Source organism: Neodiprion fabricii, chromosome 2 (assembly GCF_021155785.1).
Source record: "Neodiprion fabricii isolate iyNeoFabr1 chromosome 2, iyNeoFabr1.1, whole genome shotgun sequence".
Taxonomy (NCBI): domain Eukaryota; kingdom Metazoa; phylum Arthropoda; class Insecta; order Hymenoptera; family Diprionidae; genus Neodiprion; species Neodiprion fabricii.
Window position 1 is genome coordinate 2,245,378 of NC_060240.1, and position 13,219 is coordinate 2,258,596.

The 13,219-nt window shown below is 37.5% G+C and overlaps 3 protein-coding genes across 12 annotated transcripts in view; 1 reads left to right on the plus strand and 2 right to left on the minus strand.

The window, feature by feature from the left end:
* On the minus strand, nt 1-6,596 carry LOC124176078 (DDB1- and CUL4-associated factor 11). 6 transcript variants are annotated; one of them, XM_046556908.1, is made up of 11 exons: nt 4,288-4,439; nt 3,785-4,131; nt 3,321-3,426; nt 2,982-3,228; nt 2,728-2,874; nt 2,439-2,620; nt 2,274-2,366; nt 1,947-2,193; nt 1,658-1,813; nt 1,423-1,529; nt 1-1,331 (listed from the first exon to the last, which is right to left on the minus strand). In XM_046556908.1, the coding sequence occupies exons 2-11, from the start codon at nt 3,862-3,864 to the stop codon at nt 1,176-1,178; spliced, it is 1,521 nt and encodes a 506-aa protein (XP_046412864.1). In that variant the 5' UTR covers nt 3,865-4,131; nt 4,288-4,439; the 3' UTR covers nt 1-1,175. The 6 variants fall into 6 exon arrangements, with proteins under 6 accessions (XP_046412864.1, XP_046412862.1, XP_046412865.1 ...); XM_046556906.1 differs by lacking the exons at nt 3,785-4,131; nt 4,288-4,439 and adding an exon at nt 6,472-6,596; XM_046556909.1 differs by lacking the exons at nt 3,785-4,131; nt 4,288-4,439 and adding an exon at nt 6,189-6,326.
* LOC124176080 (putative serine protease K12H4.7) lies at nt 6,481-11,053 on the plus strand. Of its 4 annotated transcripts, XR_006869295.1 has the most exons (10): nt 6,481-6,613; nt 7,174-7,401; nt 7,562-7,743; nt 7,864-8,099; nt 8,265-8,400; nt 8,530-8,846; nt 8,936-9,068; nt 9,242-9,411; nt 9,593-9,785; nt 10,668-11,053. XR_006869295.1 is itself a non-coding variant. In XM_046556915.1 (9 exons), exons 2-9 carry the CDS (start codon nt 7,201-7,203, stop codon nt 9,700-9,702), a joined length of 1,485 nt encoding a protein of 494 aa, XP_046412871.1. In that variant the 5' UTR covers nt 6,481-6,613; nt 7,174-7,200; the 3' UTR covers nt 9,703-10,557. The 4 variants fall into 4 exon arrangements, 3 of the variants coding, with proteins under 3 accessions (XP_046412871.1, XP_046412872.1, XP_046412873.1); XM_046556915.1 differs by lacking the exon at nt 10,668-11,053 and having other exon boundaries at nt 9,593-10,557; XM_046556916.1 differs by lacking the exons at nt 6,481-6,613; nt 10,668-11,053 and adding an exon at nt 6,868-6,924 and having other exon boundaries at nt 7,172-7,401; nt 9,593-10,557.
* LOC124176068 (sushi, von Willebrand factor type A, EGF and pentraxin domain-containing protein 1) overlaps nt 10,137-13,219 on the minus strand; it is a 26,108-nt gene continuing 23,025 nt past the window's right edge. The window contains exons 11-12 of one of the 2 annotated variants that reach the window (XR_006869294.1): nt 12,444-12,803; nt 11,652-11,778 (exon numbers count right to left, since the gene is read on the minus strand). Coding sequence is in view for 1 of the 2 variants with exons in the window: in XM_046556888.1 (XP_046412844.1) it covers nt 11,382-11,778 (397 nt within the window). In the remaining variant the exon portion in view is untranslated. Of the gene's footprint in view, nt 11,779-12,443; nt 12,804-13,219 lie in introns of both variants that reach the window. The other variant, XM_046556888.1, reaches the window with a different exon arrangement.

Genomic DNA, 13,219 nt, shown 5'->3' on the forward strand with positions numbered 1-13,219 from the left:
TGTTTTTGCGTTTTTTTTTTTTTTTGTTTTCTTGTTATCCTTTTCGTGGGTAAAAAAAGGATACTTACATGAAAAGTAAGTTAACAAGACGTCTTCGTTTTGGCGTATCCCTTTAGATTCAATAAATTTTTTTTACAAAGCTTGGAAAGTATTACCTCGAATGTCAAATTCAAGAGTTTTATGTTTACTTAATATTAGGCACCGAACGGAATTTTAATGTATAGCAAAATTATTTAGTACACTGAGACCAACAAATGCCAACACAGCGAGAAAATTAGGTGTAGCAATACCGATACTCCGTGGTCCGTAACACTTGTCATGGCACGACGATCAGATGTAATTCTTATCGATAATTAGATTAGAGTTTGATTAAATGCTTAACTCCAAAAATTTTTACATGCCGTACTTAGTGCATTAAATTGATTTCATTTCTAAACAATCTGGACTAACTAGTGGAAGCGTGTCTGTATCGCTCAACTTGTTTCTTCCCTCCATTTTATAAACTCAAACTTGTGGTGGATATTTATACTTTTCATTACCCTTTTACGTTTTTTACTTTTTTTTTTAATTCACACTTCTACGAAAATCTTTCTTCAAAATATTTTATTCAAACGAACATTTCATTTCATGGATGGATAAGTTTGAATATGCTTGAAATGGAACGTAACAGAGGGTTCTAAATGGTGATGATAAAATATCTCTGGGAACATTGTTGTTTCTTTGTTTTCTCAACACTCGCTGTTCGCATATAAGACGTAAAAGAAGGTATTGGTTAATTAGTCTCAACACACTGCCGCATTCTAGATGTTATGAAAAAAGTTAGTAACAATATTGGTATCGTAGGGGAAGCCCAGTCCGAAAAAACACGAAAAATAATTTTTTTTCAACGATTTTTTTTTTTTGCTTGTAATTTTTTCTAATGTTTTGTTTTTTCTATCCATTTATTGTGTTAATATAATGTTACTCGTGAAAATGGGCTGATTCTTTGACGCTGTTTAAGAAACGCAAAAAAGAAATAAAAGTACGCTCAGTCTTGTAAAAAATCTACTTTTACTTATTATCCAACAGTCCAGGTGTCGGATATTTTAATCACTTTTTTTTTTTTCTCTGGGAATAGAACCAGCCCATCCCAAACGTATGTGTTACCTGGCCACGTAGCAATTTCGTTTACCTACTTAACAGGCCACTGTGTGTTTCGCACGTTGGGCAGCTATTCTTTGGCTACGTCTTAATGCACGCGGCCGCAATAATGTATCATTGTCGTCATCGGAGTCTGAACTGTCGAGTGAAGTTCCGCCTGCATACCGCCAACTCCCTATTGTTCCGTCCCACTGTAATGGAGATTAAAAGATCTTGTTTTATATCGCAAAGGAAGGGATTCGTAGGTAACTTTGTCTTTTAAGAAAAATATCAACCACTTACAGAAGTCGATACTATTTCTTGATGAAACGGATGCCAACTGACATCTCTGACGCAGCCTTTGTGTCCATTGAGAGCATTGACTATTACACCAGTCAACACGTCATATACTGTAACGTTACATGTGTAATGTTTTGAAACATACGATTATATCAACATACTGTGAAAATCACTGATAACACTGTGTAACAATGTTAATACTATGATGAAATAGAGAAATTTCTGATGATTTACTCACTTATTATTTTTCCCGTCGCACAACCCGTGTATATATATCTCTGACCCGTTGTCGCGGCCGGTGAAAAATGACAACGTATCAAAGTCTGCAACACGGAGTGCCCTCGATACGTCATCACGCTTGTATCTCCTTCGAGCATATTCTTTACTTTATACACTGCAACAGGTGAAGAAACTTAATTATTGATATACTAAGGAAAATGGAACGGTAACCATTTACACAATTCGCAAATGAGTAATCTATGTATGCCGGAGTGAAATTAAGGTATGCCTTTTCCATCGCAACTTACAACTTTTTGGTACTCGCTGCCACCTGTAATCCCAATTTTGAGTAGCGACGGCCTTGCGTGTGTTTAGCTCGGCATTTTGGTCCGAGAATGCTCTGACATCCCATAACTTGATTGTCTGATCTTTACTGTTTGTTACCAAATATCTGCCGTCTCCTCGTGGGTCGATATAAGTTATTCCGTCCATATGCCCTGCGAGAATACCTACAGGGTGAGGATCGGTTTCGCTCAACGTTCTTCTGTCCCAAACCTAAGAAATCATTGAAGAAGAAAAACCGATTATAAGAATCGAGATGAAAAATGTTGTTTACCGAAAATAAACCTTCTTACCTTGCAAAGACCGTCATCTCCTGCACTGTATAAAATTTGTGACGTGTTGTCTGCAAAGGCAACTGTGTTTACATCGTCACCATGACCCGCGATCTGGAAATATTACCTTGGATTAAAGCAGGCAACTTCAATTAGCTAGTCGTTCGTTACATCCGAGTAACTTACCCTAAGAGCACGTTGATGACATTCTCTATCGTATACATATAGATATCCGTCATTAGCACCGCCAAGTATTTCCCTGCCGTCGCTAGAGAATACTAGAGAAAATATACAAAATCTCCGGTCTTCTGGACACAACGAGAGGGATTCTTGGATCACAGAATCACCATAAACGGGGCACAAGTATACTGCAAGATAATCAAATATTATTAACGGTAGCTCGTGCTAAGTTTTATCGATAGTTTGACTATGTTTCAACCATGCTCATGTAATTGTTCATGAAAAGTTCACTCACGGCATTCGGACCAACTAGAATATACAATGTAGTTGCCATCGGGACTGAAAGCTGTGTCTAGAATACTCCATCCAACGTCACGTGCCGGAATCTTTTTGAATTCTAAAAATTCTCCATCCTGTGTGTGGTAAAGACGTAAAAATCGATCTGAAAATAAATTTTTTTCAACATATATTCATTTTACATATGAAAATAGGTATAGACCGCAGATCAAGTTTCCAAACTGTGATATGGAATGTTGTTAACAGGCTGACCTTGACTGGCGGTAAGGAAAAATCTCCCATCTTTGGAATGCGATCCACAGAAAGCCTTGCTGCTGTATTTAGCCACTTGACGCATTTTGTTTGGTAGAAAACTGCTGGCTATTCTACATTTTTGTCCTGCACTAAATCCTGGCCCTACAGCTCTTTTTTGTATCATAGAAGTAATCGACGTGGCTGGTTTACCGCCGGTGTCGCCAAGTCCGCAAGCCTGTTTTGTTGCCAGACTTATTTCACTCTTCTAAAAAAAAATAAATCAAATCAACATACATAATAACAACCCACACACAAGCGTGAAATTTGTTATGTTTGAAGTTCATCGAACTTTCTTACGTCGAGAATCGATGTGTTAGGTTTTGTCGTCACTCTGGGCGGTTGCGAACTGCCGTACTCTTCGTCAGAGTCATCCTGATCCGAAGATATGATATGTACCTGCCCACTGTTGAAGAAAAGAACAATAAAACATAAATATCAAATCAAATTAGTTTTTCTCAGTTTAGAATTTCCTCCGTTTATATAATTTTGCTGCATGGAAATGAAAATGACAATTCTCAACACAGTTTCGTTCATCTGTAAGAAGTCAGCTGTTAATGAGTGCATAAAAATGTGAACCAGTTTTCCGAGAACAAATTCTACGTACGCCTGCATGCCAAGTTGAAATACTTCGTAAATAAAAAATCTGTTACTGTTGTCAAAGTTGACTAAAGAATAACGGGGTACGTATGGTGAGGTTAGGTTAGGTTGACACTCGTAGGAAAATCCGAAATATTGCGAGATTATGTATATTGGTTGCAAACCTTCTGATCAAATATTGCAAGATAGCGGTGAGTCCTGGATCCTGTTCGAAATCCATACTACGCGAATTTATGGCTCCCATCCAGATGTGAAATGATGTATTTTATAAAGCGTATTATATATACAACTGAAACAACCTCGAGGACGACGATGACGACGAACAAGAAGAAGAAAACAACTAAGAAGTAGAGAAGAGAAATCTAGGCCCAATGACGGTAGTAAACTTCAAAGTGTGCGTACAGCTCTTCACCAAAGTCTCTCACTTTACCCACCGTACAGGTTTTGCTTTTTCACTGAATATACTTATGTAGGGTGTATTTTAATTGCACGTTCACGTTCCACGTTTCGTCTTAATTATATTAGATATATACATATATATGCATGTGTATGTGTGTGCGCGCGCGCGCGCGTGCATGTGTGTATATATTTTATATATATATATATAAATATATATATACATATGTATGTATATACCCAAAAAATAAATATAAAATTAAAAATATACGGTATTCTCAACACTGCAGGCCTTCTTCGCGCGAAAGAGAATCATTTATCTTGCACAGTGCGTCGAATTGAGGAAAACAAAATAAACAAATAATAACAGGATTATGTATTCGATGGATCGCGATCCCTCTTATCGCACGAACACTTATACGACGATCGACTGCAATAAAATTTCTGTCTCTAAACGAATGTCATGTGACTTACACATATGTCATTGTACAACATCGAAGAAAATTCATTATTCCGGCACAAAATTCTCTTATCGCCTTACAGAGTCAATTCGCTCAAGGCTTTATCGTGCGCCGAATGTGAACAAAAAAAAAAACCAAAGAATCAAAAATATAGAAGGGACAAAAGAGTGGGGGGAGGGGGGGGGGGGGGATAAAGAACGAGAAAGAAAGAAAAACAATTGACAAACAACAAACAAGGAAGAGAACGCCTGTCACATAATGCGCAATATATTTTTATCGCGTGCTACATACATGTATGATATATATAACGTCTACGTGCATATAATGTATGTACATGATTGGTAATCTAGCTCGTTTTTGGGATATGCTTATCGGCTAATAGCATACAGTGAATCGATTTTTAAATGTAGCAATGATGCGCAAAGAAGTAGTAGGAAGTTAGTAACGTCAAGGTAACGAGGCTGGGGGGGGGGGGGGGGGGATGACGATTTAACAATTTTGTAATGACTTCGAAGTGGCTGAGTTTTGAAAATATGAATTACTTTTGTCTTATTATTACAATTTACTGCATTTCGGAGATTCTTCAAATTACGGAATAACGGGTTTTCCGAAAGACGAATCATGACAATAACGTTACGAACTTCGTTGACTGAGGATACTGAGGATATAATACAACGCTAACTTAATTCTCATTATGCTACGTAGGACATACACTCTTGTTTCCGTGTTGAATGAAAGTATCACGCGAAATATGGAGGCCGATCCTGATAATAATTATACGTAATAACACAATTTTTGGCAAGTTTCTGCGCCCCCACGAGACGGTGAAGGGAAATACGTTGATTCGGTTGGTTGGAGATAAATGTACGTACTCAGATCACGTGACGTTATGAGGATAGAAAGCAAAAAAGAATAAAAATAAATATTCAACAACGCTGTAGATGTTGAAAAATTATTTAACACGGTTCCTACATGTCTAATCTTTAAATATCTGCGAACTTTAAATATCAGGCCGGTTGTCGAATTATACACAATTGTAGAAGCAGACTATTTGAAAATTCAAATATTTAACGCGTACAAGCAAATGTGTCACTGCCTACGGCAGTAGAGCGCATTGATTAAATAAGTTTTCACAAGTGAACAACAGAGATATTTTTTTTTTCTTGGCACAATCCTTGGCGTTATAATTATATAAATATTGCACAATTTTTAGAACAAGAAAATTGGTCGGATTATAAATATTCAGGCTTTCGAATAGTTTTTATATGAATTTCGTACAGAAGTAAACAGATCTTCGGGCCCTCCGAGTTACCCGAAAAATTCGCGCCTGCAACAACGATCATCCAACTGCGAGTTGTTTACCTCGGCATGAGATTAGGTAGGTATGTCGGCTTAATTAAACTACGCGTACAAGCGTAAAACGTAATTGACCGATGAGCCGATACTTTTAATCGAATAATAAATTATTGTATTTCTTTCACCATCGCCTAATACTATTAGTTAATAGTTTCATACTCGAGCTTTTGTCGACAACAGCCGGCAAGGAGATTTCATTTCAATGATGTAATAATTTAGTACGTACTTTGATAATTGACAAAATACGAGTGTATAATTGGTTAATTGGGACGATCGCTTATCTACAATGTCATGCCTGATACGCGTTTAATAAGAAAATATATGTAAGGTATGATTATGTTGAATTTTTCTTTACCGTAGCAAGACAAATCGATGAATAATTTGCAACATCCTACTACACGGCGATACAATTGTCGGAAGATCGGTGACACATACGAAGTTCACCTCTCGCGATCAGAGATTTGTAAAATCGCTGCGAACGAGTTATCGTCGTGACGGTTAGGTTGCTTTTTTGCATGTAAACATGTTACGAAATTGCACAACTATGTTTTAATGGAAAGTCGTCGTAGGATAGGAAAGATCGCTTTCTTCTTTATCGATGCTAGTTTTTGGAGAATGCATACTTGGTCGGTACTTAACTTCTCCGTGTCATAAACGACGTTGTTGTTGTCGTCGTCGCGCGTACCAGATGTATTCTCAGTATCCTTGTCAAGCGCATGCCTGAAGAAATAAAACTACCTCTCCCAGAATAACCCACACTCATCCATCATCCATAACCCGGCAAGTATCAGCAGCCGTTTATTTTCGAGAAAATAACATTATAGTTTAGTATTGCTGTCAAATTAACCGTCGTTTCTCATGTCAAATAGGTTTCAAAAACTTTTCTTAATATGATATCGGTCCGTTCGTTCTCGATTGTTTAGTTTTCTTGTTTTTATTTTTTTTTTATTCCTCTCCCTGTAACCTTCAAATTTCCTTTTAATCCCAGTGACCCGTAATACAGTAGGTCAAATTTCTTCTCTCTAAATTTACATCGGCACCAGTTTATACCTAACATCGTTTCACGTCACTTGCACGATAGTCTTACATTAAGCTAGTTGCACTATCACAAATGAGTCATAATAAAATCGGTGAAACACAATAATACTAATAACAACACTGATTTCTGCCAGACAGTTTGTTAGATATCTCTATTTTTTTACTTCAACAGCCGGCCGTTGGTTTTTTTACATGTAATAAAAGGAAACTATAAATGACATCACTTAAAAGATGAAATGCTTTTTAATCCACATCTTTTGTGTTTCCTGCAGCTAATTTTTCTCGTGTCACTTTCATTTCAGGTTGTTTCACAATTGATAGGCGTTAATATGCTTTTCATTCGACTACTTGTAATTCTGCTAGCTGGCGTTAATGCTGCATTAGCATTGCGCAGTTTTGCACGTGGCAGAAGCAAGGGTGGAAACCTAGGATCACCTGTTCTCTCTAAAGATTACGTGCCAGTTGAGGATCAGTGGTTTGAACAATTTCTTGACCATTTCAATCCAACCGACGCTAGAACATGGAAACAGGTATGTGATGATGTTTTATACTTATATCTGATGATCCTAGACAGGGAAAATTAGTTCTCATTTACTTAGCTCCGATTTTATGCTATATTCACTCAATGCTATACGATATACGCATTATTGATGGGAAAATCTATGTTGATAAACCTTATTTTTTCTTCAGCGATATTTTACCAATTCCGGATTCTACAAGAAAGGAGGGCCAGTCTTCCTTATGATTGGCGGGGAGGGAACTGCTAATCCAAAGTGGATGGCAGAAGGAGAATGGATTGAATATGCAAAGCAATACGGAGCCTTGTGTTTCCAATTGGAACATCGCTTCTATGGCAAAAGCCACCCGACTGCGTAAGCTGCAAAGTGAAATTTGTTATTACTTCAAAACTCCATGATGATAACTCTATGTGTATAGCTCGCATTAGCTTCAGGGTTTTTTTTTGCAAATTCACCTTATGTAATTTTTTCCAGCGATTTGAGTGTGAAAAATCTCATGTATCTGAGCTCTGAACAGGCACTGGCCGATCTTGCTTATTTCATCGAAGGGATGAATCTCAGACATCAGATTCCTGCAGGAACCAAATGGATCACTTTTGGCGGATCTTATCCAGGTTCTCTGGCTGCTTGGTCTCGAGCCAAGTATCCTCACCTTGTTCACGGAGCCATGTCAGCCAGTGGACCCCTTTTGGCACAGATTGATTTTCAGCGTAAGCATTCGATAGATATGCAAACACTTCTTTCCTCATCAACAAAGCTCAGACCTTGAATTCGGTTGACCTGGATTGAATTAATTTTTAGATACCATTACAGGCGAAATCTCGGAACAACAATATTCCGATGAATAATACGTTTCTACTATTTGTAAATTACAGAATATTACGTTGTAGTCGAAGATGCCTTGCGAACCCATTCCCAGGCATGCATAGATGCAGTCGTTACTGCCAATAAACAAGTTCACATAATGTTGCGTCATCCTCTTGGCCAGAAGGGACTTGCAGAAAAATTCAAGTACTGTCCCGTAACGTTCTTACATATTATTTAACTTTATTTTTTAAATCAGCAGCAGTGACTCGCAATTTTTTTCCATGTCATCGAACAATCCAATACAATGTGTTAATTTTTCCTTGTGAATTTAAGGTTTTGCGACCCTATCGACCCCGGTCACACGAAAAACAATGATATAGCAAATATGTATGAATCACTGGCAAGCAATTTCGCTGAGGTAGTACAGTACAACAAGGATAATCGTAAAAGTTCAAAAACGGCCAACATAACGATTGACACGATCTGTAACATCCTGGTAGATGAGAGCAGAGGTACACCTGTTTCTCGTCTAGCTCAGGTTAGCAATTTACTTCTCAAGGCAAACGATGAGAAATGTTTCGACTATAAATATAACAAAATGATCAGTGAACTTCGGAATGTCAGCTGGGCTGATGAGGCAGCAGAGGGAGGTTGGTAAAGTTCATACATAATCGATTGAGGTGCAGTCACGGTTCAAGTTAATTATCACATAAACTGACGCTTTCTTTAACGTTCAAAGGTCGACAATGGACTTATCAAACCTGCACCGAATTCGGATTCTTCCAGACATCGACTGCGCGACCTCAGCTTTTCAGCGAAACTTTTCCAGTAGATTTCTTTGTTCAGCAGTGCACTGACATATTTGGACCAAGGTAGATGTCAATTACTGTTTGATTGTCTAACATCGAAACGTACTTGCAAATTTTTATTTTAGATTCATGTGCTCTGATTCTCTGGAAGTTGTTTGCGAACGAAAATGATTGTACATATCTAAATAATCACTTGTCTCAGAGACACGATAAACTTGCCTCGATTCATTTTGCAGATACAATATACATCTCCTGCAATCTGCGGTCGAACGTACCAATACAATTTACGGAGCTTTCGATTTGGATGTCAGCAACGTGGTATTTGTCCATGGAAGTATTGACCCGTGGCATGCTCTTGGCAAGATAAAGTCCACCAACCCTCGGGCACCAGCCATTTACATAAACGGTGAGTCACTTTATTTGATTAGAAAACTGTTGAAATACAGATATAAATTGAAATATTGTGTAGTGAAATTGTCGTATTACACAGAATGGTATTACCTTTAATATCAAATTAACAATATAGAGTATTCAGCCACTGTTTGGCCTGGAATGTTTGTTACCTATTCTGGTTCTTGTAATTCAAGGCACGGCCCACTGCGCCAATATGTATCCTCAGTCGGATAATGATCCACCACAATTGACCGAGGCCCGGAAACGCATTGGTCAACTGATTGGTCAATGGCTTAAGAACTGAAAGACTGATTTAAATGATATGTATTGTGGACGATAATAACTCTAAATCCAAGCCAAGCTTATCGATATGATACAAAACAAGATGTAAGTAACTTGGCAAATCGTGATAATGTTCTACAGACTGTGAAGTTATATTTTATACAAAGACATGATATATATACCCAGTCGTTAAGTTTAATCTTAAATGTGAATGTAAGTTTCTTTCTCAATGCTGTTTAGTCTATTTCTTTTTGAAACACGTTTTACAATAAAGCGTTTTAGAAAGATTATTAAAAAAGATACTGTTCACTTATTTGTCCAATATTTCGTAAGCATGTAGCGACCACATGTTTTTGAATGACCTAATTATCGAAATCAATTTTAATTTTCTTCAAATAGTTACGTGATTGGTTTATAATAAATTGGAAGTAATAGCAGCATTTCAAAATTATACAATCAATTTCATAAATATATTTATTCTAATACGATTGTCAATACATTGACTATAACTAATTTCTATTTATAATATACATAACATGCCTTAGAGTGTTACACCCACGAATCTCTTTCAATTTTAACACTGCGTCGTGCATGGAGTAAAAGTCTTAATAATATATTCAGGTAAAGTATGTGAGCGCCTATTAATGGCAGCAGTATATTTTACCTTGGAAATCGCGAATGACGAAATATAATTATAAAATCACTAAGGTTACAGTGATGTAATTAGTTGTTTAACAATAATCCGAAGTTCGTTGTATGCTGAACTATATGTATATTCTTGTGATTCTGACTGTCTCGAGTTTTTTTTCTTTGTTTTACGTCGGAGCTTGTTCGTTAATATCTATCAGTTTTATCAGGGTGTTTTATTTTTATTTCTCTTCCGCATGAAAAACGTCGGCCTTACCTTAGCAATGAGAAAAGTATTGATTAAGAAAAAAAAAAAAAAAAAAAAATAAAGTATCTCAAAAATAGTATCTTCTATTTCAGAGTTAATTGGCTCCCTCAAAGCAAGGCCAAGGTATTCATTTCGGATTCCTCCAATATCCACGTTAGTTCAAAACCGTTTTGTTAGCTTGTGTGCAACATCATTTGTTGCAAAAGAATATAAGATTAATGTATTTGATGATTTCGTGGTGTACTATAATTAAAATTCAGTATAACATATGTAATTAAATATGTATGTATGTATATGCATTTGATCGTTGTATACAATTTTTTTTTTTTAATTCTTTTCTTTTTTGGCATCCCTTGTGACCAGCGTTGACAATATTACAATAGCATAGAACTCTGCGATAAGAATAAAATGAATCATTGCGATTATTGTGATCATAGTTTAGTTGATCAATTAATTATTATTTACATCAATACATCAGCCCAAAAAAAAATAATATTAATTTCATTTCACTTATACGAAAATACGAACGGCGAATATTCTATGCTGTTGTAATTAGGCATCTGTATCGTTTCACCAAGTAACGTGTTGAAAAAAAATAAACAAAAAAACACCACTTTCATATAGGTACAAAAAAAAAAAATGAGTTCAATTGTAGAATTAGAAGAAAAATAATTTCTTGCTTTCTGTAGCCATTCGTCGTACTTCAATAATTCTCAGTAACGAGCATGAGAAATAAATATTATTACACAAATAAATCAAGAACAATGTTGATTAGAACTCATTTTTCTGCATAATTATATCTGTGCTCAATATCTGTGATGAGACTGCGGCTGCCTCCATTCTGGCGTAGCTGATCCATGGTGGTGATGATGATGATGGTGATGCCTTTTCTTATCAGAGACGCTTGCGTGTTTGCTTGACGGATATGCAGCAACGTCACTGACTACTAGCTCTGATCCGTCTCGTTCCGTATTATTTCCACGGAAGTTTTCTCTGTATCCAGGCTCGTCGAGAGTTTCTTTCCGACGTAGGGGTGCGTGATTTGCTTTTTGGCCCGCAGTCTCGTGAAGATTTTCCCAAGCTTGCCGATAGTAGCGATTCAGTCCACCTCGGCTCTCTGATGAATTGCTATCGAAACTGGCTACTGTGTTGCAGTCAGGGGATGCCCGATGGCGGTAATGCTTGCTACCTCTACTGCGATTCCTAAATTGCAATAAAAGTTTTTCTCTTTCAGCTGACGGGTATAACCGACAATTGAAAGTTCAGGATACATTCATTTGTTGTAAAGATAGCAAGAGTTGAGCGTTGCGTGACCAAAATTTTGTATCGAGATCTAAGTTTGTTGTTAAACCTGTTCTTAAATTGTTCCAGGCAAGTTTGGAAATTTTTTCTTGAGAGCAAGGAGATGTCAGACTTCTTAGGCGTATTTCTTACATACAGCAACTGACGGGATCGATGGAATTGTTGACTAAATTAAACTAGAACGTGAATACTAGATGTATAAAAAGTATATTTTTCTAGTTGTCTACTATCTCCATTCATCCCCATTGTATTTTGATACAAATGACTTGACTGAAGTGTATTTCTGACTTTGATAGCTGAGTGATCGGTCCAAGAGATGAAACATATATTTGTCGATAAGCATTAATAAAGCATGGTTAATAATTGAAGATTGCTGAAGTCAAAACAGCGAAGAGATAGCGTGCAGTCAAGCCTGTCGATAAAAAAAAAACAAAAAGCAGAAGGTGAATAAGAGTGATGCTTGACAGTTAACGAAATCTTACATGAAGTGTACATTTTGTGAAGTAGAATATATTAATACGCTACGTGGTGCGATTTAAAACTGTGGACTCCAAGGCTTCGTTTACCTTGACTAGTGACACTCATGAGGATGGCACGTCGCGCGTGGCGGTGGTTCTTGATCATTGATGTATCGGTGGGCGTTGGTTGGGGGGGAGGGAGCAAACAGAATTTACAGGGATGGGTTGGAGAAGTAACCGGCACGGTGAGCGGCTGACAGACCAAAAGAATAAGGGTGATCACTGCCACGGCGGGCCGTGAGGTCTCGGCGCCCCAGGTGCTGGTCGGGGAAGGGTAGCGCCAGAAGCGTGTACCAGCGCGAGGGCATCGCGGCGTCACCCCTTCCAAGGCCACCACCTCCGCCACCTCCCAACCCTCCCACCCCACCGAGCCCCCTGCGGCGCCTTCCTCCGACGCCGCCGCTGCCGCTAATTACCGCCACAGCGCAAATTGTTTAAATGTTAGTTAGGTTTTTTGTTACTTTAACCATAGCTACATCTTGCATTAATTATTATCTATGTCTATAGACGCTTGTTGTGCTGACTACTCCAGTTGATGGTACTCAAAACTTTGCAATTTTCTTCATTCTCTTTATAATACATACATATTTTCAGTAAGTGAAATGATAAATGATAATGATTTTAATGGTACGATTATTCTTCAGGCGAATGATTGAAAGCATGATTGTATCGCTTTTTTCACTTGCGTACCATCAATCGAGTTTCAGTTTCAGCTAATTACTATCGGATCACTGTAGGCTAAATCAATCGACCAAAAATTGTTTCGAGTATGGAGATTGAGTTTGAATTATAACTTTTTGTTTTTGAGTCGATGCGATTTAATA